The sequence below is a fragment of the Melanotaenia boesemani genome, chromosome 13 (genome assembly GCF_017639745.1).
Source record: "Melanotaenia boesemani isolate fMelBoe1 chromosome 13, fMelBoe1.pri, whole genome shotgun sequence".
NCBI lineage: Eukaryota > Metazoa > Chordata > Actinopteri > Atheriniformes > Melanotaeniidae > Melanotaenia > Melanotaenia boesemani.
Window position 1 is genome coordinate 16894029 of NC_055694.1, and position 24412 is coordinate 16918440.

General features: G+C 38.3%; 3 protein-coding genes across 4 annotated transcripts; 2 read left to right on the forward strand and 1 right to left on the reverse strand.

Moving 5' to 3' along the window:
- Window positions 1-3320: 3320 nt before the first annotated feature.
- dtx3 (deltex E3 ubiquitin ligase 3) lies at window positions 3321-9096 on the reverse strand. Of its 2 annotated transcripts, XM_042004275.1 has the most exons (5): window positions 8740-8880; window positions 8505-8545; window positions 7200-8002; window positions 5381-5598; window positions 3321-5177 (listed from the first exon to the last, which is right to left on the reverse strand). In XM_042004275.1, the coding sequence occupies exons 2-5, from the start codon at window positions 8515-8517 to the stop codon at window positions 5102-5104; spliced, it is 1110 nt and encodes a 369-aa protein (XP_041860209.1). In that variant the 5' UTR covers window positions 8518-8545; window positions 8740-8880; the 3' UTR covers window positions 3321-5101. The 2 variants fall into 2 exon arrangements, with proteins under 2 accessions (XP_041860209.1, XP_041860210.1); XM_042004276.1 differs by lacking the exon at window positions 8505-8545 and having other exon boundaries at window positions 8740-9096.
- A 5714-nt stretch (window positions 9097-14810) lies between these two features.
- Window positions 14811-19343, forward strand: ptges3a (prostaglandin E synthase 3a (cytosolic)). Its single transcript, XM_042004720.1, has 8 exons — window positions 14811-15002; window positions 15895-16008; window positions 17112-17181; window positions 17268-17366; window positions 17644-17733; window positions 17820-17876; window positions 18030-18057; window positions 18439-19343. Coding segments are annotated over exons 1-8 (480 nt in total). The 5' UTR covers window positions 14811-15000; the 3' UTR covers window positions 18459-19343.
- Window positions 19344-22043: 2700 nt separating this feature from the next.
- Window positions 22044-23362, forward strand: mipa (major intrinsic protein of lens fiber a). The gene is made up of 4 exons (XM_042003853.1): window positions 22044-22403; window positions 22712-22876; window positions 23000-23080; window positions 23177-23362. The coding sequence occupies exons 1-4, from the start codon at window positions 22044-22046 to the stop codon at window positions 23360-23362; spliced, it is 792 nt and encodes a 263-aa protein (XP_041859787.1).
- The last annotated feature ends 1050 nt before the right edge of the window (window positions 23363-24412 follow it).

Genomic DNA, 24412 nt, shown 5'->3' on the forward strand with positions numbered 1-24412 from the left:
ATCTGAAGAATAAACCCTGTCTCTCACCAGCCAACTACTGTGTTAGAGAAGGTCCTGCCAAAAACAACACTTTTGGGTAAATATGTGAACCATGAACTGCTTGTTTCCTCCTTCTCGGCTGAACGATGAACAAACACAACAAGAGAGAAAAGCCGATCAGCTGATCACGGACAGCCGTCATGATTCACGGAACAACATGAGAGGAGGGGGAGAGGAAGGAAACAGCAGTGCTGCACAAACTACACAGTCTACCAGAGAGCTGCTTGAGCAGACATGCTGGTGCAGGATAAGTTTAAAAAACGAATCTGGGCAAAATGTGGGTGTGGCTAATTTTTTCCATCTTGCCTCTCCACGTCCCGTCGCAATAACAGAGAAATGATGAATGTATACAATTAAATGAATTACATACATAAGTTAGTAACATAAGTAATGCATTATTTTTGACAGCCCTAATGTATATATGAAACCACAGACAAACACCAGACAACTAAGAAAAGATTAAATATGATCATAGTGCTAACATTTTTGTGTACATCACAAATTTTGTGAACACAGAAGTGAATGTGTGGGTTATGACTGACAGATGGAACAGAGATCTAGACAAAATATAAAAACATATTTCATAATTTAGCTATTTATTTTCCTATAATTGGATCATTTTCATGTCTAATTCATGGGGGCCAAACTGATTCATAATGTTTAACAAGCTAATATATATGTAAACAGAGTAATTATATTAGCACTGTTTCAGGATTCAGAGATAATTAAAGTATTATTCAATCCAAATATATATTTATGCCCTTAGTTGACAGTTTATAGAAAGAGGATGATATAAAATGCAGCAAAAACCTTTGTGGTGGACATAGTTGGCATTACTCTGTGCAGTGTTTTAAATTATGGCCACAAATCCAGATTTCTAAAACTTGAAAAGCAAATGTAATTCATGTTATTAGCAGTTTTCTCAAATTAAGTTGAAAATATGGTATAATTATTAATTTTAAGGAATTATACTGTTCAGTAGATGGAGTAGTCTGTATTGTGCACTGGAAAATATATACTGACAATATACTGTTGTAGGTCTGACCATTCTGTTTTAATTTTTTTAGATACAACAGACTTTTTTCCAATACAATCACAGTCAAGTTAGTTTTTCAAGAAGATTTTTCACGCTGGTTTGGTGGCTGTGCTGCGCAAGTGTTTTCTCTGGTACTTTGGACTCTTTGAAGTCTGTTATGATGAGTTTCCATGGCAAAGGCATAGTTGTTTGCCAGCGGGATCAATGCTCTCCATAACCAAGCCAATCTGCAAATAACACACCAAATTCCAAACGAGTTGATGAGGAAGCAAAGAAGATGCAGGGCAGGAGCGAGGCAGAGAGAAAAACAGAGGAAATTCAAAAAGTTTCTTCAAATCGTTCTGATGGGTGAGTGAGATTGCTAGCTAACAAAATGAATGAGTTCAAAGTGCTAACAAGGTCTCAAAAAGAATACAGGGACTACAGTTCATGCTTCCCCGAGACATGGCAGCATGAACAAAACCAACATCACCAGAGAAAATAAGATAATGAACATATTTTATGCAAATGTTAAAAATGCATACAGCTCCTCTGCCCGCTTCCTTTAGGAAGATCAGACCACAATCTGGTACTTTTCACTTCCACCTACAAACTAATCATTCAGCAGCAGCCGGTCATCACACAGACTATTAAAACCTTGTCTAATGAAGCTGAAGATGCTCTCAGAGGGTGCTTTGAGGCTACAGACTGGAATAGCCTCTGTGAACCACATGGAGAGGACCTCAGTGCCATGAGTGTGACATATTATATCAACTTCTGTGTGGACAGCATCGTGCCAACAAGAACAATGAGGTGCTGCCCAGTAACAAGCCCTGGATCACCAGCATGGGTGTTGTTAGGCCTTCTTTACGGGGTCTTGAGCCACCTAAAATGTTCTGACTCTCCCCTTAAAAAAAAACATAAATTTATTATTCCTCATACCGTGAGTCTGTGATTGAAATGGATATATAGGGAGTCTTTTTACAAGATATAAGTAAGTAGCAATCACTAACTTCAGCTAGTAAACAGCAAAAACGTGGCTGTTATTGATAAAATAGATGCTTTTATATGTTTTAAAAACACAAATAATAAAATGAACGCAGTTCTGTTACTACTGGTTAGCTCTGAAAATAAAGAGCCATTTGTTGCTGTTATCATCAATGAAAAAACAAAACAAAAATCTCTTAATAATTATCCCTCCATTACTTCTGTCGGCTGTATCCAGAATGAGACAGGACAGGGACAGAGAGGACAGCGACATCTGCAGAGGAGGTGAGTCTGAAGGATTTAACAGGAAATTTGACCAGTGAAATGTGGAATTCGATGCCATCAGCGATGGTGACTTGTAACCGGCTGCTCGGTGGTTAGTTGCATCACGGCAAGAAGGTCCCTGGTTCACATTTAGACAAAACAATGCTGCACAAGCTGCTGGAAACAGTGGATGATTCCCCACATCCTCTACACACCACAGCAAAGAAACAAAAAAGTGTGTTCAATGAGAGACTTCTTCAACTCCAGTGCAAGACAAAAATATACTAGAAATCATTCCTGCCAGCAGTCATCACCCTCTGGAACAATTCACTTTCTTCTTCATCATCCAATTAATTATTTTGCCATTTTAAAACACAAAAAAATCTCAACCCACCTACAACGCTGAAGTTTTTCCTCCAAGATCAAAAAAAGTATTTTTAATTTCTTTCATTTAATTTTCCTTCATTCATAACATTTGTTTTTAAGTAATTCAACACTGTCAACCAACATGGTGTTAATTTGCAAAAGGTAATAAGAACAGTTTTTATTTAACATGTACTTTCCTGAAAATAAAAGATAAGCATAAGCTATTAAAACATTACTACATGTAACTGAACCAATTTTATGTCTAAATACATGGGGCCCAAACTCACTCATAATGTTCAACAAGCTCATAACATTCACTGTATGTAATAGTGTTCACCTTGCAGGTTGAGGTGGGGTTGTCAAGTCTCTCAAGAATAGAGTTTCATCATCAAGTTATTTCTGAGTCGATATTTCTTTGAAAGCAGACCAGTTTCTTTCTTGTAGCATCATGCATATCAGCCACTCTCCATCGTGTCAGTCAGTGGGTGGCATCTGTCAGAATTACTGCTGATAAGTTATCTACTATAAACCAAACTCATTAGCTGTTTTACATGCATAGGAGGAAATATTAACGGTCTGTTGCCTGACATTTAATAAATGGTGCATCTTGTTTATTGAGGACCATCATTAAATATATCCAACACAAACCCAAACATAACTTTTTATTCAAGTATTAAAATGTAAAGCACATTATTCTGAATATCAACAAAGTACGAATCAACACAATTAGAAAAGCAAAACTCTGTTTTCTTTAACAATCAATTTGTAACGTGGAATCCCTCCAACAATCCACTCTCCTGGCTTCTCCTCATTTATGTAATGCATAGAAATGTTTGCACAGTTGCTTTAGTAAACTACAATCCTGTGTCCCAAAAATACCTCCATTGGTCCCTTAACGAAAATACAAAGGGGGAAAAACTTAATAAAAGTATTTAATGAAGTAGATATGACTGTTCAAATTAATGTTAAATTTAGCCAAGTAGGTTACTCCAATTTCACGCATACAGGTTATCAGATCTGAGGGGGGGTTTTCTGCATTGCGAGTATAAGGATGTTTATGAGGGAGAAAGTAATTTTATAAACACATTTATATACATTTTTAGGAACTTTAGTATTTGTACCAAAGCCTGATAGTAAAGCTAGGAACATAGCGCTGTTTACCTGTCAAATAACATGAAAATATGCCTGGACATCTTGACAATAATCAGAATCATCATGCTTATTTTTTATCTAAAATGAGTAGAAGAAAGGCACAACAAAATGAGATTAGTATCCTATCCTAAATCAAATTGTTCCTGCAATATTCTTTTTCTTATAATTTTTTTTCTTTTTTGTTGGTTATTCATTTAGAGAAATAAATTTACAACAGTAAGCTCATTTTAAATGAGAGTTAATAGGCAAATCTCCTGCTCTAACAGGGACTGAAGCATAGATATTTAAAGAGCTTTTGTGCCTTTGATTTGGTTTAAGTGGTCAATATGCCCTTCATAGTTGACATCGTCATAAATCTGGTAATCAGAAAAGCGCATCACTAACAACTGAGGTAATGGGTTCAACACCTCAGTGACATCTTGAATAACACTAGTGGCATTATGGGAAAACCTAGTGGAAATTCCTAATGCATGCTAAAAGGTGCCACAATGAGACATCATTTAACATTCCTCTTATTTAAGTACAAATACAGTGGTGATCACACACAAACTAAGCAGCCGACATCAACCTGTAACCAGCTATCTGATGGCTGGACAAACCAGTTTGTGTCAAACAAAAACCACCATTCCTACTTCACCAAAAAAAAAACTGCCTTTCCAAAGTGCCTGTGAGTGCTTTAGATTGCAAAAACTTCAGAAAATTTATTCTGTTTATAGAAGCAGTGCTACTCTGCGATATAAGCCTAAGTACAATCCTTAAACAGGTAATAACAATCAGACTTGTGGAACAAACATTGGGGGATACAACTAAGGATGTGTGCTTTTAAGAATTAAAGTAACCCTCAGAGTATGAGAAAAAACATTAATCTAACGTAAGCTTTATAACATTAAACTTAAATTTCCTAAATAATATATAAGTACCATGAATTCCAATGCCAAAAGTCTCTTTCTAAGTGCATCAGATACCAGGTCTGTTGCCAGCAATAGTAGTCTAAGGATTTGTAATACAAAAATGTACTGCACTCAAGAGTATTTTCTTCGGCATGTGGCACTGGGATAAGTTGAATTCTACAGGAAAATGAACGAACAGAAGAACAACAAGTGTGGGAAATATGGGCTCTGCTGCAGCATTAGATGCCTGTCTGCTGATGTCTTTGTCTTCAGCCATCTTTTAATTGACGGGCAGTCACAGAGCACAACCTGGAGCTGAGTCATGTCCGCACCAAGGACACTCAGAAAGTCCAACAAAGTCCTGGAAGAATCTGTCATTTTCACGCCGTCAGTCTGCAGTGATACCTTTCTCTCTGAGCTCTTCTGTCACTCGCACCAAGTAAGTGGGGTCTGGGTAACCAAAGCTGTAAGGAGAAATAAAAAGTCAATAGCAATAGTGTCATCCAGCCAAAGACGTCAACTGACTTCATTTCCTTGTCAGGAACACACATTCTATCAGTCAGTCTTTATGGAATCCTTTTTTTGCTACCACATTTAAAATAGCTGTTCAGGATATTACAAAATCAAATCTCTAGCCATTCACCTCCAGCAAAAAACCAATACATACCAGCGTGGTCCGCCCCATATTGAGGTCTTATGGTGAATGTCATTCCAGGTGATGACGTTTTGCATGCCCGTAGTCATGGAGGTACCTATGGTGAATATAAGGCGCTGTTCAAAGGCCCGGCGCAGCAGACCCAGCACACGGTTCCCCTCAGGGCTGTCAGGGAGGTAGGCCACACGGTCTGTTCCTGGGTATCGAACACCCGGGTTGGGGTGTTCTAGCTGTTGGTAGCACAGGTGTAAAAGAAGTTAGGGTATGTTTTGTTATGGTTTTCCTCCATATCTTCAGTAGCTATCTGGCTTTTTTATCCACATATAAGGTCTGCAGTTACAAATGCTGAAGTTCCCAATTCTCCCACAGACTGTACTCCCGAGCTGTCTGACAAGTCTCATTTACAACCCAGGCTTTTGTTTTCTTTCTCTCTACACATCACAAAGGTGAAAATTTACAGTATGCGTGCCTGCTGGCTAGTTACAGGAGCTACAACTTACATTTTAGAGCCTATTCAAAGTCCATCCATCAGTGTCACTCTTGGCTAAACAGATATAAGGAATTTGAATACCAGCACAGATTGGCTTTTATCTCAAATAAGGTAACAGGGCATAAACCTTGCATGATGAGTAACAGACTGATAGGGAAAGGGGCAGAGGATTTAATCACAAAGCATAAAAACAAATAAAAAAGAAAGAAAGAAACACAGACAACAGCTATCCAAAATAATACTTAATTATTTTTTTAAATTTAGTTTCAATCCACAACAAAGCAAATATCAATCAACCATGACTTTTTTTAGTTTTTAGTTTTTTTTTTTTAACAGATAAAAATTAAAGGACCATTGACAGCAACAATGTAGAGGTACCTGCCCCGCAGATTGTTTCATATATTTTTGAGAGACGCCCAAGTGCTATAAGAAGAAATGTGTTTGTGAAGAAGTGAAAAGGACCAATGTTGAATTGACACAGAACCATGCTGGCACCCACAGAGAGGAGGAGACAAGAGGTGCAATGAGAATGTATAGTATGAGAAATAATGCTTTTTATTATTATTATTAAGAGGAGGTAAACCTATTATATTTGACCCCTGGACTGAAATGAAGAACATTTAATGGAGCACAACATTGGTTCTTTAAAACAAGGTCAGCAGATAGGTGCATGAAAGGCTTTTGACAATCAAGGCTGACTGGTTAGGTCTGTAAAACTACGTTACTAGGATGACTGTTACAGAACAGTTAGGTTGTGCAATTTTAAGCTTGTCTGATAAATGTTCTCGTGAGCAGCGATTGTGCAAGTATTTTTTTTTTTTTTTGTCATAGTTTCTATTTATTTTGTGATAAATCCGTTTATAAAGCAGTTAATTTTATACAATCATGAATTTTAGTTGGTGGATATGTTTAGTGATTATTTCCTGGTATTGGAAAACAATACCAGTATGACATTGTAAAACCTGTTTAAAGTTCCCATTTTGAAAAGGACCAAAAACACCCTTTTCATCAAAAGACTTTTTTTTAACATCATGAAGTAAGAAAGACTTTTGAGTCTATCATGTGCAGTTTAAGAACACAGGAATAATATCTTTCATCGAATGAATTTCTATTTAAAATAAAAATTAAAAAAACTTGGAGGGTTGGATGTACAGTAAAATAGACAAGAATAATGACTAATTAGAGAAAGATGGGACAAATCTTAAGCTGACTCATAATTATTTGACAACTTTTTAACAAATAGTATTACCCCCCCGCCCCCAAAAAAAGTGAGCTACATTTCATTGTACCCTTAAATAATTTGTGAAAGTTATTCCACTAACAACATGCATTTGAACTCACTGTCTGTAATCCAGGAGGGAAGCTGTAGATGATGCAGATACACCCATAGCCCTCATGGCCAGGAAGCTCCAGATCAGGATCTTTCTCTACAATCATGGAACCATTTGCGGGCTGATTCCCAACCAGCTGGCCATACACTAGTCGACACACAGGACACGCTTTCTTAACTTTAAAGGCTTGGTCCAGACAAGAGCCACAGAATGAATGGCCACATTTCTCCAGGGTGTTCTTTTCCACTATGTCCCCCATGCAGATTGAGCAAACATTACTGTCCTCTGCTTCACTGTGGGAAGCCATGCTGGAGTCCGTGTCCTTCTTCTGGGCTGCCTCATGGAGCATGGCGCATGCCTCTTCATCAGCAGGCTTCCTGAACCTCTGCTGCTGTCTCTGGGAGCGCCGAGGTTGGGGAAGTGGAGGCTGAAGCAGGCTACCCTCCCCATTCTGTTCCAAGGCTCCCACACAAGGCAGCAGAGCCCTCTTCCTCTTGGGTCCCCCCTCCTGTTTGCTCATTTCTTTGCGGGCACAACGGCATAAGTCAATGAAGGCTTTTCGTGTCTCGCTGGAGATGGGTCCATCCATCACTCCAGCTCCAGCATTCCTTGAGCTTTCCATCGGCTGCAGCCGTACGGCACAGCAGCCCCCTCTCTCGCCTCGCCTAATGATACCAGCGCTCATCCCCTGCTTGTGCTGGAAGTCAATGAGCCAGGGACGCCCAGCTGCAGCCAGGTAATCCCACACCGCCTGAGAAACCAGCACCTCATCACTGCCCTGGCCAGCACGCACACTCATCTCATCAGAGGAAACTGCACAGAGAGGCACATAAAAGTCATCACAATTTGAACAAAGGTCTTTTAACAATCATTTGCAGTCGAATTACTTTGCATGGATGCAAATCCACTTTAATGAATTGCTACCCATGAGGATACATTAGCCCCTTTTTAGCTTTTCAATTGCATTATGGGGGATGATGCTAGCTTTTACTTGGACATGGCTCCAACACAATTTTTTTTATTATTTATTTATTTATTTGTCCCGTCTGTGTTGGATTTAGTTTCTTATGTGATTTAACAGCTCAGATAAACTGAATTCAAAGCAGAAAGTAAATCTAGTATCTGTAAACGTGCAGCTATTTGTTGTGGCTGCAACGGGTCGAAGAAATACACAACAGGCTGAGGACAAATCAGCTGTTGAGATATTGAGACTGTAAACAAAGGAAACTAAAGCCCCTCTGAGGCGAAAAAGCATGGAAGCGCTGACAGTTTCACACAAACACAAATGCGACACTTATTTCAACCAAATGGTTACCTTGTGATCCCATAAATCCCTTCAATTGCGAAAAAAGCGTCCTGTTGAACAGAGAAAGAAAAGAAGACAAACTAAACGACCAGAACAACGCTATCAAAAATGCTCGCTAATATCCACACACAGCAATTCTCCGCAGCCCCGAAGGCAAATTCAGCGATTTTGCAACATTAGTCCGACCACTTTGTTAACATTTAGCATTCATGTATTTCTTTCCATGATTACTTCGTAACCTCACCCTTCTCTGTAGCTCGTCGCTGCCTGTCAGGGAGGTCTGGCTGGATTAAAGAGCGCTGAGCTCCATCTGTAGAGGCCTTTATTTCTGACGTGCAGTTGCAGTTTATCGGCGGATAATAAGTATTTTCGTGGTCAGGGCATGATATCCAGACTCTCGGCTCACGTCGGTATATCTCTTCAGTAGCCCTTCCCTGGCTCTGGTTGATGCCATTCAAGCCCACCACCACGGCTCGTCCCCGCCTCTTTGGACTCGTCTGTGTTTGTCTTCCTCGTACGTCCTTGGGCTGTAAGCGGAACACAAAGTAAAAGGCGTTTGCGGTCTCTCTCCCTCTCTTATCGGAGTCCACCACCCGAATTGTGTGGTTGCTTTGTATAACTCAGATAATTTGTTCTCTCTTTTTATTTGTACCATTTATCTCAACCTTTTCTGTAAATTGTACTAGGGTAAGTACACGGTTTTTTTAGGGACTTTGGCCTACATGAGGAAAACGTACTCAGGAAGTTCGTCACAGAGCTGTCATGGTGGTTACATATTTTGCGGGGTTTTTATAATCTGTTCTGAATCATACTTTTGATTATTAGCTTAAATGGTACTCAGAGTACATACAAGAGTCAAGCCTACACGCCACCCAGGGAATACCCACTGACTACTGCTGGAGTAGCCTGGATCAGCTTTTATGTATGCACACTGGTTTTTCCTTCATTGTAGTTTATTGCTGCAATGAAAAAGGTGCTGGGATGATAGGAAATGTGCTTATAATAGAAACAGCAGTTGTGACAAGCTAATAAAAATATATAAAAAATAACTTCATCATAGACTTTTATTAACAGACTTAACATCTTGTTAAAATAAATAATAATAAAAATATATGGGGGGAGGTTCGAACCTGGGGAGCGGTGGCCTTTGTGTGTGGAGTTTGCACGTTCTCCCCGTGAATGTTTGGTTCCTCTCCGGGTTCTCCGGCTTCCTCCCACCGTCCAAAGACCTGCATGTTAGGTTAATTGGTGACTCTGTGTGAATGGTTGTTTGTCTTCTTCTGTGTTGACCCTGCGATGGATTGGTGACCCGTCCAGGGTGTGCCCTCCCTATCACCTGGTAAAATGCTGGGATAGGCCTCCAGCTTACTCGCGATAATGGACTAAAATGAACGAATGAAGGATAATAATAACAACAACAATCAGCTTCATCATTATTGTCATCTTACCATTCTTATCTGCATTCTAAAAATAATGTGAAACCTTATACATCCACCAACACAATGAATGAATGAACTAACAAACAAATAAATAAACCATGTAATAAAATTGGTTAGCCAACAACAATCTGACTGAAGTATTCCAGTCTAGTCTTAAAGATGCACAATTTAACCTTTGCCATTTTCTCAGTGATGCACCCACTATCAATGGCTAATTTGGCATCCTTCTTGCATCCTACCTGTACTGTGAGCTCTCTCCAGAAAGTAAAGAACAGTCTTATGTTGACTCTGGTCATATCTCTTCCTTAGTCTCTGGCTCTCTTTTGTTTTCTGTCTTCCTCCGATAATGTATTTTAATGGTTCTTTGCTGAATCCACCACATTCGCAACAGCTGGTTTGTTTGCATCTTGCTATCATGTGACACCTGTGCAAAGCAAAACTGAGCTGCAACTTCATGCAGCATCCTGGATGAAGGAGTTGCATAGGTTTCTCAGCCACGGGATGCTGCTGGGCAGCGACGGCTTCAGAAATACACATAATAGATGTCACTGTGCAATCAAACGAGTCTGGAATGCAGAATTTTAAGGTAGAAAAGTTATGGAGTGGGACGTGATACCATACTATGCAATGCAATGATACGATGTGATACCATATGATACAATACACTTTATTGCCCCAATAGGGACATTAGACAAGTGTTGTTACTTCCCAGTACTGTCTTAGCACGTTTACGTTTGTTCACTGATCTTTTATTAGTTACAAACTCAAAGGACATATTTGTTTTAGTTATTTTCTGTCTTATTGCTGTCTTTAATACTGTTGACTGATGTATCCTCATTTCTTGTCTGGAGTACTGTTGGGATATAAGAAAAGCCTCTAAAATTATTAAAATCCTTCATAAGTAACAAAGGCTTCTCTTTTAAGATATGACAATTCTCCTCTTCAACCCCCCTCACCTGTGGAATCCCCTAAGGGTTCGTCAGCGGTTCAGCCCTCTTCATGTATACCGTTCACTACTTCTAGGCTTTGTCATTAAAAATCATGGTGTCTCTTTCCACTATTACAGCAATAACTCACACATTTATGTACCCTCAAGCACAACACAGACACTCTTAAAGCTCTGTTAGACTTCCTGAAGGATGTTAAATCCTGCATGGCACAAAATTTTAAATGAGGACAAAACTGAAGTTGTGTTGTTTGGTCCGTCCAATCAACATGTCACTCAGAGTATCAGGTGGTGATGTTTGACCATGTTTTTTATATTTGACAGCTGCTGTCAAAGCTAGCTGCTTTCTGCTTAGAATCGTGTCCAAGGTCAAACCATTCCTTTTTCTGATTTTGACAATGTGATCCATATTTTCAGCTAGTCGAAACTTGACTACCGCAACATTTTTTATTCAGGTTTAAGTCAGTCTGTTGTTGCCCTCAAGGTTGTTTAGAATTAAGCTGATTTACTCTTAACAGACACTGGTAAGTGAGGCCATATCACACCAATTTTAGCTTCTTTCCACTGGCTAGTCCATCTTATAATGCATTTTAAGATCTTAGTATTTGTTTTTAGGTGTTTAAGTGGATCAGCCTTTTCTTATCTTTCTGACCTTTTAAATGTGCTCACTCCCTACAGAGCACTGAGAGATTTAAATCAGCTTGAGTTTTGACATTTAGTCATTTAAGTTGTTTTGCAGCATTTTGTTTATTTTCGGGTGTTATTCTATTGTTTTAAACTGTACAGCACTTTGATGTCTGTTGTTTAAAACAAAATCTGTTTAATTATCTTCTCTGTCAATTTTTTTTCCATTTACACAATCTCTATAACAGATTTTCTGCATACTTGGCAAACTTTAAATGTCACAGTTACAGTCAGATCTGTAGGTAACATGTAGTCCCAGAAAAGGGAAATTATATAGGTCATAATGATGCAACCACATTATGGTTTGTTCTCTTGCAAAGTGACTTTTAGAAAATACTCAGTAGTACAGCAAGTAATTTATAATTCAGCTGCAGAAAGCTCCTGGAGATTATGAGAATTCACTGATATCTTTGGGTTTTTTTTTTTAAGAACGATTAATTCATGAGCAAATACGATGGTTGTAAATAGGGTTTCTAATATTCATAATACATACAAGGAAAGAGAATAAGTACACACAACCCTCACAATATTATCCCAAATTTAGACATAAGAAGTTTAAAACTGTAAACCTGCCTTTTGTTCATGGGCTTTCTGTGCACTCATCCTATAAGCTATAGCGAGTAGTTACCTCAGTAATGTGAATATTCATAGCAATGGTTAAACAGTTGTGGCCATTCAGTGAACCATATAAAGGATTTTAGTACTGCCACTACGTCCTTCTTATGCCCTGTTAAAATGATCTCTCAGCAACCTCCTGTGCTTTGTCGCCACAGTTTTTTTCCATTATCTTTTTTATTCTTCATTCTTGAAGACAAGCTGAGAAAAATTGGAAATGAGAAAGGATTATTTATAGGGGTGTGCAGATTTTGAAATATCTGGGTGGATGTTAAAAATAATAATTCAGCTGATATCCAAAATGCAATACTATTTCTTTTTGTCATTTTTTACCCCCTAAATACCAGTGGAAAATTACTTATGCATGATTTAAATAAATAAATAAGTAGCCAAACACTTTTACAGTATTTCAGCTCTTCAGCACAATATCTTTAAATGAACACAAATGAATTCCTATAATTGTATAAAATACATCAATGAACTTTCACATAAAATTATTATTTGTGTAAATAAAATAACTGTTTCAAAATATGTATTTACACTGTTGAAATATTAGCAACTTACGGAGGTTTTGTGCTGACATAGTCCAACCTTTTTTTTTTCCTACTCAACAAAATAGAGATATATCTGGTCAGTTTCAGGTCAAAGTCAATCAGCCAATACCAAAATTAAGCTGATACGTCTGCACAGCCCTCAATATTTGTCAGCTGTCCACTGGATTTCTAATAAATGAACACACAGCTCTTTCCTGTATTTCAAGCCACTTACAACTAATTTTATGTTTTCCTCACATGTGTTCAAAGACTGCTTGGTTTTATTATTCTAAATCATCATCAGAGTAATCTGTGGCTCAGTCAACAGTAAACATATCCCACTCCTCTTCTGCTGTTGTTCTCTTTTTCCCTGAGTTGGCTGTTGTTCTATTTTTGCTTTTGTCTTATGCCAGTTGTATACAGAAATGTGCTGGTTCAAGTCCTTCCATCCATCCATCAAATCCTTGAAGTTGCCCCCCAAAGTGAAATCAGCCTGATTAACCCTCCTCTAGCCTTTGAAGTAACCAATTATTTTTGTAGTCAGTGCCACAAGGAAACCCAATAAAAGTCCAAGACAAAAGCAGCTGGTGTATCAGACACCCTCCTATCCTTTGGAATCCAGATAGATAAAGTTAAGTTTCAGTTTGATTTTACAGCTAATAGCAGTTTTAGAGTGGCATTGTTTAATGAACAAGCAGAATGAGAGGCTAGCTTTAATGGAGATTCTTTAGTTTCCATCATTATATCTTTGCTGATTTTCAATTATAAAAATACATAGCGTGTTATGGTAGGTGACAACCATATAAAACCAAACTGAAATTTCAATATCTGTTGAATAGCAACATAAAACCAATTACTACAATATTATGGGCAGATAGAACCGGGCACCTGGTCCTATCCTAGAATTATAACTTAGAAGGAGACACCAGAAAACCAACATGAGATGAAATGAAAAGAAACATAAATCAATAGATAAAAAATTTATTTATCTATTTTTTTTTAAAGGGGGGCTTAGTAAAGAAGGCGCATCATGACACTCAACCCATATAAAACACAACACGCAATAAAATAAGCTTTTGGGAATTCTGGGGCCAAGGCGCATAATTAGAAAATGCAGTTCTACTTAGCTCCAAGGACATATTTCATCTGTTATACAGCAGTAATCTGGATGAAGACAACTAAAAGTTGTTGACTGATATTATGAAACTACTCAAATAACACAGTGGTATACCAATCACAGTTTTGTAGACTACTAGTGATGTTTTCTTCCGCCATCAGTGTGTGAACGTGTGTGTGAATGGGTGAATGTGATGTATAATGTAAAGCGCTTTGGGTATCATCCCAGGTACAGTAAAGCGCTATATAAATATGGACCATTTACCATTTTCTCCTTAGGGTCAATGAGGGTGAGGAGGCCAGATTTATGAAGAGCATAATGATGTGTGCTGAAAGCTTAAAACAAGCAAGCAAACAAACAAACAAATAAATAAATAAACTAAAAGAAAAAAAATGCAACACAAAGCTATGTGACACAAAGCAAAACCAAAACAATGCTTTTAAATAAATAAATAAATGTGACATAACACAGCCAAAATAACCCAATTAATTATACAAATTATTACCTGTCCAGAAGACTAAAAACAGTTATAACGAAATTCAAAACAAACACAAGCACTTTAGTCAGCTTTTATGTTTTTTGTTTCGTTTTGTCTTTTTGGTTTTGTTTTTTTTTTTTGTTTTTTTTTTTTCGACCTTGTATATAAATTTGAACTTGACCTGACTATATAAAAAAATGGAAAGTGACACACAACGTCTGCAACTCACAAGCTTGGTGTTAAATAAATAAATAAACAAACAAATAAATGAAAAATAAAATAAACATCAAACATATCAGCTACTATAAACTTGTAGCATATTTTAGTGCTTCCTATTCATGGCTGTTTTAACGAGATAGTCGTTATCATCAGATAACTGAATTATTTAACTGAATTGTGGTAATTGTGGAACAAGTCTGGTGGTGGTGCTGTTGTGCTGCTCTGACATTGAGCACAGTCATTCCAGAATTATCTCGCACCGTGCGGTGCCTAAGCTCCAAGCACGTGGGTAAAACGCAACGTCACGAGAGAGCCTGGAAAACACGCGATGTTTGGAGACGTACCAGCACCTCTGTTGTAAACCTCTGAGTTAACTGTTTCGGTCTCTAATCATTTTTGCCGGCTTCATTGCTAGATAACACTAGTATTAATATCGTGATCCGACGAGGGAGTTTTATTTCTGAAACGGTGAAAATGTAAGTGTTTAATTTACTGTTTAGCTGCTATCGTAGCTAACCAACCACAAGTGTTTTAAATGATATAATGCGGATCAACTAGCTAACATTAGCCAACTCAGCTAGCACACGAGTTGGCCTCAGCAGTGCAACTGTACTCAACATTATAGGACTAAAACCATCGCACGTCGTCAGATTCCTCTATAAATTAGTCTCTGTCAGTTTAATATAATACAGCACTACATGTCTTCAGCTTAAAGGGCTGGCTGGCTTTGTATGTGCGCTTTACACCAGCTCATTTGTTGTTAGCTCTTAGGCTAATGTCAACTAACGTGACTAGGGTAAAGTTAGCTGCTCTGAAAAGTCACGGTGTCGTGTCCATAAAATTTCTTTTTATGTTAACAAAGGAAAACCTCAGCCTCCACACCTTTTGTAAGTGGTATTTGTAATACATGACATTCATACTTTTACTTCTTTAGTGTGATTCACGTATAAGTAATCATGTAGCTTGAAATAATTGCAGTTTTGCACCATTCACTCCTGTGTGAGAATGTCATAGTTTTCCTGATGTCTCTGCTTTGATGGCAGGTGCCTTGATTTAAAGCTTAATCTAAGGATTTTCCCGCATGGAAGTTTACGCTTTTATTTAGGGGAAAAACTGCGTGAAGTCCTATGATAATCAGTGCAACTAAGCTTTACTCTTCCTCATAATGACTCAGGTGAAGTACACCCTATACATTCAAGTCATCAGAGCAGAATGACCACCGCAGTAATATGTGATATACTATTCAGTAATAAGTGATATACTATTCAGTAATAAATACACACCACCTGACATAGAATTACACATAGATTGCTGTATATTGTGTTGATCAAGTGTAATTAATTTCTTCTTTCTACTTATTGTCACTAGGCAGCCTGCAACAGCTAAATGGTATGACAGACGAGACTCTGTTTTTGTAGAGTTCTGCGTGGAGGACAGCAAAGATGTGCAAGTTAATTTTGACAAGTCAAAATTTAATTTTAGGTAAGTTGCATTAAAAGTATGGTGAATAATAGTCCCATTTATGAGAATCATTTTAAATCAATGCTGAGCTTCAAGCGAGATCTTTAAAAGAAAGTCTACCTAATCTGAGGCATAGACTGTTTTTGTGGATTGTTGTTCAAAAGGTTTGTGCACAACTAAAAGGCAGGAAATTGTGCTCATCCCAATTATTTTGGCAGAACCAAGCTAATTGAAAAAACAGATAAGTCAGTTAACTGTGTGTGCCAGTTTCCTAAAAAGCATCAGGAAATTTGTTCAATATTCCAGAAGTAGCAAAAGATATGATCTAGGTCCAATCCAGGAATGCCCACTTCATGTCTCAAAATGCATAAGTTTGATACAGTATCATAAGACTTTATTTCTTGGAACTATACAAAGAACATTATTATGTGCATCTAAGATGCATGCATGCAGATAACAATGCAATCAATAGTAGCCACTGTCCCAGAATAAGTTTGTCACTGTAACCTTTGCAGTATATTTACAGTTGTAAAGCGGGGATGTCATTGGGTCATTGCACAGAACTTGACAACAAGCTGTTAAAGCCATTTGCTTTAAATCACGCGTTTTGGAGCAGGGAAGCATCAAAAACTGCAGGTGGCCATGGAGGACATCCCTGTTGTAAAACATGCTTGTCAGAAATCTTAACCTTTTCAGCCCAGTGAAACTTAACATCACTGCCACCAAGCTGCTGATATTGCCAAATAAGGGGAGAAGCAGTAATGCAATTAATGTAAAAAAAAATAATGCAGTCAGCTTGCACACAAGTCTCCTCAAGTCTCGATAAAAACTGAGTGATGAAATGACATTTCATGATAAAGATGTTTTCGTAATTGAAGTAACCAAAATTTACAAGTGGAAAATGTTACTCTGTTAAAGAAATTTCTTAAAATCTCACAGTTTAGCCCCCTAGATGCGCACACATTCAGAGGTGTTTGTAAGCAATGAAATGAAAAAAACTTCATTAATCCCTGAAGGTTATTATAATAAGAAACCATAGCTTTAGTATAAGAGCCAAGTAATGAAAACATTTGTTAGGTGTAAATTCAGAATCATTATTCGGTTTTTCTTTTTCTTTTTTTCAGCTGTGCCAGTGGAACAGAAAAAATCAAACATCAAAATGCAGTGGAGCTTTTTGGGGAGATTGACCCCAAAGTAAGCTAGTCATTTGCAGACATAGTTGCAGTATAAAATTGTGTTTTATTCCATCAAAGACATTAAATATTTTCTCTAACACACAGGAATCTAAGCACAGACGCACTGACAGGTCTGTGTTGTGCTGTTTACGAAAAGCAGAGGCTGGGAAGTCATGGCCACGGCTTACCAAAGACAAGACAAAGGTAACAAACTCATCAGTTTGACATTTATTGGTACAAATGTGTCAGAAATGAAATTACTGCTACTTGTAAATCTCATCAAGTATTTAGCTCTTTAACTAATTTAAGTAAATTTAAAAGCATCACAAATCTTTGTTTTAGAAAAGCTAATTATCTAGCATTTTATCTAGCATATTCTAACTTAAGAGATGGGTGTAATCATTAATAAAAAACACAGCTGTACACTGATTTACATATCAAATAATGATTTGTTTGAGCACATAAATCAATTCTCCTTTAGTGCAACTGGTTGAGCGTGGATTTCAATAACTGGAAAGACTGGGAAGATGATTCGGATGAAGACTTGTCAAGTTTTGACAAATTCTCAGAGGTAATGGTGTCAAACAGTTAAGAGTTTAAAATGTGAAAATGTTTAGATTTACAGATGTGTTGAATGTCACTTGTGATTTTCTCCAGATGATGAACAGCATGGGTGGGGATGATCTACCCGATTTAGATGGTGCAGACGACGAGGTATGATTTTAAAGACGCACGTATGCTTGTAGTTCTTCTTTTATACAATTCATACGATTTACTAAATTAATGTGTGGAGGATTCGTTGAAGTGGAATTTACCAGGGAAAGCAATGGATGAAGATTTCTAATGGTTTTTTGTTTTGTTTTCCAGCATGATTCAGCAGACAGTGATGATGAAAGTAAGTATTAATTTTAAAAGAGCTGTCTTATAATTACTATTAAATTATCACTTATCCCCACAGGATATGTAGACAGGGAAAACTTTCATTTGTTTTCATGCCAACATAACATAATTATTCTAATATGAAACTTAGATGTCACTAGATGTCACTGAACCCCTCTTTAAAGGGACAGTTAACATTTTGCATCACTAGTGTTCCTCTCTAGGTATTAGCTTAAATATGACTTCATTCAAAAATCCTTTGAGACCTTTGTAGCGTCATTGCTCATCTTATTTACCATCAATTATTATTAATTTAAACTGGTTGATCATTTGCTGACAGTTGGCATTCAGATCTAATCACATACTTACAAATGTTGTGTTTTGAACTTTCTTCCAGAAATGCCAGACCTTGAGTAAACAGACATGGTTGCCACCTCAGTAGTTCTCAAAGTGAGTTATAAGTCTGTTGACGAGAGAGACAAAACATGAGTTGGCAGCCACGTTTGAGAAGAATCTCTCCACGCAGTTTCCAAAGCGAAGCTCCTCAAGGGAGTGACAGGGAGTGACTGTTGGATACAGACAAGCACAGACATCCATAGCAACATACAGTTCTGTGCTTTGCTGTTTTGTTCTGCATGGACAATTCTGTTCAAATGAAAATGTTATTGTTCCTTGACTTAAATGACTGTAATGGGATGTGCTGATGTCTTACACCTTCTCTCTCTCTCTGTTTTTTGCGATGTCAGATAACGTATTAAATGTTGTGATTTCTAATAGAAAAAAAAACCCTCACAATGCCTATTTTCCAAAAAAAATGAGATTTTTTTAATGACAGATTTTTTTCCCCCCTTTAATGTTTGTATTGTAAATTGCACTTATGTTTGTTAATTTAAAAGGCAAGAGTTCTGCTTTCAATGGGTTTTCCACATGTTTCCACATTTAAAATAAACAGAAATGCTTGTGCAACTTAAAGTTTGTGTTGAAAGTTTGGTAGTGGAGTGCTACATCATTTTTATATAGCCTTACTTTGGAAAAGGTGAGTCTTTTTTCCTTAAGTGTCACCTTGCAAAACACCATTGTAGCAGGTGTATGAAAAAAAATCTTCCATATGCCCACTAAAGCAAGAACGGATATGTTTTATAGTCTACTAAAAGTTATCAACTTAGGTTATAAATGTTTATCACATTCACCAGAAATATCCTTTGGAAGCTTTGTGTGTTTGATCGAATGTCAAACACTTCTCTGTTTGTCATATGCAGTGAGACTGACTAAACGTTTCTAATAAACTTGTAACAACTCCTGGTTACTGTTCTGTTTATACCGGCTACAAACCAACTCAATATCACTCAATTTTCAGCAATAGAGGGTGAAATAACCTGCTCAAGCCTTGCATAAATGTTTCCCAGCATTCAGCTGGTTTTCCCTTGCCTGTCATATTAGATGCCTGGTTAAAGGTATCTATCAGAAAAAAAAAAACCTTCACTAGATACAGATTTCCTTAGTGAGCTCCCACTGTAACCACATTTCATATTGAACTGACAACCTCTCAATTATTTATCTCGTCCTTAAATCTTCAGTTGCATTTCACAAAGTTGCTACATGGAGTGAGGACTTTGGACTTTGCCTTCCACTGTTGATACTGGCAATACACAAGAAAAGGAATCATGTTAAGGCCATAATCTAAAGGGAGGAAAGCTTAGCAATCTTATTAAATGTGCACGTCGGCATGTTAGTTTTGAAAAAAGGAAAATCATGAAAATTGTGACTCCAAGAACTGCTTTACATCAATTGTGAAATGTCTCTATGTGGCCACTGTGTTGTGCTAATGTCACTGCATTTACCTCTAACCTTAAAATGGGAATTTCAGGGGTTTCCCATTGCCTCTGTATTAAAGACAGATTTTTAAAAAAGGAAGGAAAAATGTGGAAATAGAACCCCAAAATCCCCATTCTGTGTATATAAGTGTGATTTTTGTGTGTTCGTTCTGCAATGCTCATCTGTCCTACAATCAACACTGATTAACAGTAACTGGATTAAATTGATGAAACTCTTCATAAATCCAAAAATTCATAAAAGAGTTTCTTATATAAATGCTTAACTTGGAATAATTATCTTTTGCACTGCAAGCACCTGCCTCAGTTTTTACTGTGTTCTGCAGCGTATGTTTTCACACTGGCTGGTGTAGGAAAGAGCATCTAATCCAGTGTGAGATGTTTAGGGGTTGCATGTTATGTTTGCGTCAGCAGTCTGGACCTGGGGAGCAGGAAAACACAATGCAAGCATCTTTTCAACACCCTCCACTGTAAAACTAAACTGTGGGCTTATACCCACAATAGGTGGCTTAGGGAGTCACGAGAAGGACATAATACTCAAAACAATGGAGATGCCCCAACTAGCAAACTGTTAGTTGCAGATCAGTAGTGTTAAACTTCTTTTTTTTAAGAAGATTTTTTTCACCATCACTGCAACTGTTCATTGAAATAAACAGTTGCAGGTTTACTCTTCCAGGCATTTAAAAATGAAACATTTCTGTTTGTTCTATTTGTTCCCTTTTTTGTTTCACTCCACATTTACAGCACAGAGGTTTAAATAATATTTATTTAGTCACTCTTGCCAATGGAAAAGGGAACTTGCACATTCAACAGTGAGAGCAAGACAAACAGATCATAGAAACTAGCAGAAACTGTTACTGCCAGCGTTTTGTTTCCATGCATGAAAGGACAAAAGTAGTGAGCTCAGCATAAACCTTTCAGAGCGCTGCAGCCATCCCTGTAGCTGCCCTGGTCAGCACGATGCTCCAGTGCAGATGCTCAATGCCAGGCCTGCTCTTCCCTCTTCCCCTGCCACCATGGATTTTCCACCGCTTTATCCAACCTGAGCCTCCAAACCAATCCACCACATACAATGTAAAACTCTGTCTAATCAGTTCTGTTGCCACAAACCTAAACTATACCAGTGGAGAAATTGAGAATTTACTCGAGCTTTATGAATCGCAGCTTTGATTTGAGTAAATATGCATTACAACTGAGTCAGTAAGAGGAAAATTAAGGACTTTCACTGAGATAATACAATGTAAGCTTATTGATTTTGTTCATGTAGAGATATCTGAATGGTTGGATACCAAGCAAAATCTCATAGCTCTCAGTGCTTTTCTTTCCTCTCACAGGTTCTGCTGAATATAGGCCACCACCTTTCTGTGTTCAGAGAGAAAAAGAATTGTCCTGAGAGAGAGCTGATGCCACGAATGATGTTTTTCTATCAGTGTCTTTGGTTAATGCTTAAACCAGACTTTTGCAGTCTTACCTATAAGATCTCCACAGCTACAAGAGAAATAAATGATAAGCTAAACCCATTAAAAGCTGGGCAATGTCAGATGCTCCAAATCATCTTCTTGTGTTTAGCACAGGACTATTGTTGACCTTATTTCAGATTTACTGATTTTAATCTCCATCTTTTAAACTTGCAAACTGCAAGTCTGGATTCAGAAGAAGGCAAGGCAGGAGAAGGGTTAAATGACTTTGTTTTGATTTGTAGTATTGTGCACTGACCCCTCCCCTGGGCTCTGTGGTACTACGGTGGCCCTGGGGTGTTATAAAAAGGCCTCTGAGCTCCCCCTGCTCTGATAAAGAGGCTGAATGTCTGCAGGACATGCTTAACGTTTGTCCATCCATGTTCCTCTACTAACAACCAGCAGGCTTGGCACATAGATGCACAGAGACTGGCGAACTGCTCCACACAGGAGCTTTCTATGACAGAAATCAGAATTAAGAAGGAAGAGCAGCAAATTATTCTCAGTTACATGTTGAGCAGTTTATGTTTTGTAGCATTTAGCTTTAGAGAGGCAGTTCCTGTTTGAGGGCATTTTTTGTTATTTTTTGCTTTGTATTTTTTGGTTTCAAGTGTGGAGAAGCATCTTCTCCCTTTAGCTGATTAGTTAGTTTTTTTCTGTTGACTTTCCATCCCTCCACTGTTTAGAAGTTTACCTTTTGACCTTGTGCCACCATGTGGGAGTTCAGGTCAATGTCTTTCTGGCGGGCGGTGTTTGCCGAGTTCTACGGCACCATGTTCTTTGTATTCTTTGGAATGGGGGCAGCCCTCCGCTGGACCACCGGGCCACACAATGTTCTTCATGTTGCCTTTTGCTTTGGCTTGGCGGCTGCCACCTTCATCCAGTCCATCGGTCACATCAGTGGAGGACACATCAACCCAGCTGTTACCTTTGCCTACCTGATCGGATCTCAGATGTCTCTGTTTCGTGCTTTCTTCTACATCGTGGCCCAGTGTCTTGGAGCACTGGCCGGCGCTGCTGTGCTGTATGGGGTTACACCCAACAACATGAGAGGAAACCTGGCTCTGAACATGGTAAGATTACCCGAAAATTACTGGAATATTCCACATTCATTATTACTTCTACATTACTTCAGATGTTACATGATGCTTTTACAAATTTTAAAACTAAGATAAATTACTGAATTAAGTTTAGTTAACGAAATATATTGTAAACATAACAATAACAGAAATGAAAAAAGGTAAGAAAAAAACCTAATGTATTTGCATCACAAACATTGTATTTATTTTTTCAGTTTTCATTCAGATTTCTAGCCATATGTGTGGATTTTAAATTTATGAGCTCACATCTTTCACTTCATGGCTCTTTCCTTTTGTCACAGCTGCAGCCAGGCGTCAGCTTGGGCATGGCCACAACAATGGAGGTTTTCCTCACCCTCCAGCTTGTCGTCTGCGTCTTTGCTGTGACAGATGAGAGGCGCAATGGACGCATGGGCTCTGCTGCCTTGGCCATTGGCTTTTCTGTGCTCATGGGGCATCTTCTTGGGGTAAGGGCTATCCCAAGGTGTAAAAATTGCTCTCATGGTTCATACAAGGATGTGTGTTCTGTCACACCTCAGATAGATATATGTATAGTTTTATTCCTGAATGGTTCTCTGTGTGTTACTTAGATGTACTACACTGGAGCAGGAATGAACCCAGCAAGGTCCTTTGCCCCAGCTGTTCTGGTCAGGAATTTTGTTAACCACTGGGTAAGATCTGTGGATATTTTATAACTACAAATTTGTGCAACCATAGAAGTGTGACTACCTCAGACTCAACATTTGACTGTTCTCTGTCTTTTCCAGGTGTACTGGGTGGGACCCATGATTGGCGGTGCTATGGGTGCTCTGCTGTATGACTTCATGCTATTCCCACGTATGCGTGGTCTTTCCGAGAGGCTTGCCACACTGAAGGGCACCCGGCCTCCAGAGACTGATGGCCAGCAGGAAACCAGGGGAGAACCCATCGAGCTCAAAACACAGGCCCTATAAGCCTGGAGAAGAAGATCGGCTTTCTGACCCCCATCCTGCACCTGTCATGCCTCACTCTGCACCCTCAGTTCCCGGTCCATCCTCAGCCCACACACTGTTTTTGCACACATACCTCCTCCCCCATCTTCACATATGCTAACAGCATTCTCAAACCCCTTTTGTCATCCTTGTTCCTCATCTAGAACTGGACCTACTGAATTAAAGTGAGGGGGCACTCACAGCCCTAACCACCTTTCCTGATTTAATTTCTACCAATCCTTCATTCTCCTCTTCCCTCTTGGAATGCAGGATAAAGATGGAGGGTTAGAAGAAAACTTGCCACTGAAGGAAGCACCCTGTGCCCTGTGGTGTGGGGAATCAGTTACTCCTGGCTGACCAGGTGGCTATAACTGCTCAGGACAGGGGCCGCTATTTCTATCTCTCTATCTTTTTCTGTTTTTTCTTCCTATTTTGTAGTCTGGTAGGAGTGAAGCTACATTAGAGCAGTGGACTTCTGCATGCTTTTCCATTTTGATCCAGTGTGATCTCGCCCTTTGTTTTGTTTTATGAACTTTGGGTAAATTACACGTCAGTATTGTATTTTACCAATATTTATTTGGCTTATATTCTTTTTTTAGTTGTATGCATGTGTGTGTGTGTGTGTGTGTGTGTGTGTGTGTGTGTGTGTGTGTGTGTGTGTGTGTGTGTGTGTGTGTGATAAAGAGTGAGAGCGAAAGACAGCAATTGGGTGTGCTTGCATGTCTGTGTGCATGTGTAAGCTTGTGAGCTTTAATTGATCATTTTTATTTTTCCAATTTTCATTGCCACAATCCTTTGTCTGTATTGATTTTCTTTCAGATTTTGAGTTATCATACAAGCTTATTTTAGGGAAACATGCTGCCTTTTTTTTGCCCTTAATGACACTGCAAAAGTTTAATACACAAGTTCACCAACAAAGTTCATGTTTAGTAATTTTCAAATTTTTATATCACATTAAAATAATTTTATATTTAAGTCATGGCTTAAAACCATTTTCAATATAGTGAGGCCCAGATTAATTGATATTATATA

What these genes read in the sequence shown, in the direction of transcription:
- dtx3 (XM_042004275.1), bottom strand. An exon ending in TCCCTCCTGGATTACAGACA is followed by an intron (nt 5,599 to 7,199) that starts GTGAGTTCAAAT and finishes TGCTACCAACAG; the next exon opens with CTAGAACACCCCAACCCGGG. An exon ending in ATATGGGGCGGACCACGCTG is followed by an intron (nt 5,178 to 5,380) that starts GTATGTATTGGT and finishes TTCTCCTTACAG; the next exon opens with CTTTGGTTACCCAGACCCCA.
- ptges3a (XM_042004720.1), top strand. An exon ending in GTTTTGACAAATTCTCAGAG is followed by an intron (nt 17,734 to 17,819) that starts GTAATGGTGTCA and finishes GATTTTCTCCAG; the next exon opens with ATGATGAACAGCATGGGTGG. An exon ending in TAGATGGTGCAGACGACGAG is followed by an intron (nt 17,877 to 18,029) that starts GTATGATTTTAA and finishes TTTGTTTTCCAG; the next exon opens with CATGATTCAGCAGACAGTGA.
- mipa (XM_042003853.1), top strand. Translation starts at nt 22,044, where the DNA reads ATGTGGGAGTTCAGGTCAATGTCTTTCTGGCGGGCGGTGTTTGCCGAG. An exon ending in TCATGGGGCATCTTCTTGGG is followed by an intron (nt 22,877 to 22,999) that starts GTAAGGGCTATC and finishes TGTGTTACTTAG; the next exon opens with ATGTACTACACTGGAGCAGG. An exon ending in GGAATTTTGTTAACCACTGG is followed by an intron (nt 23,081 to 23,176) that starts GTAAGATCTGTG and finishes TGTCTTTTCCAG; the next exon opens with GTGTACTGGGTGGGACCCAT.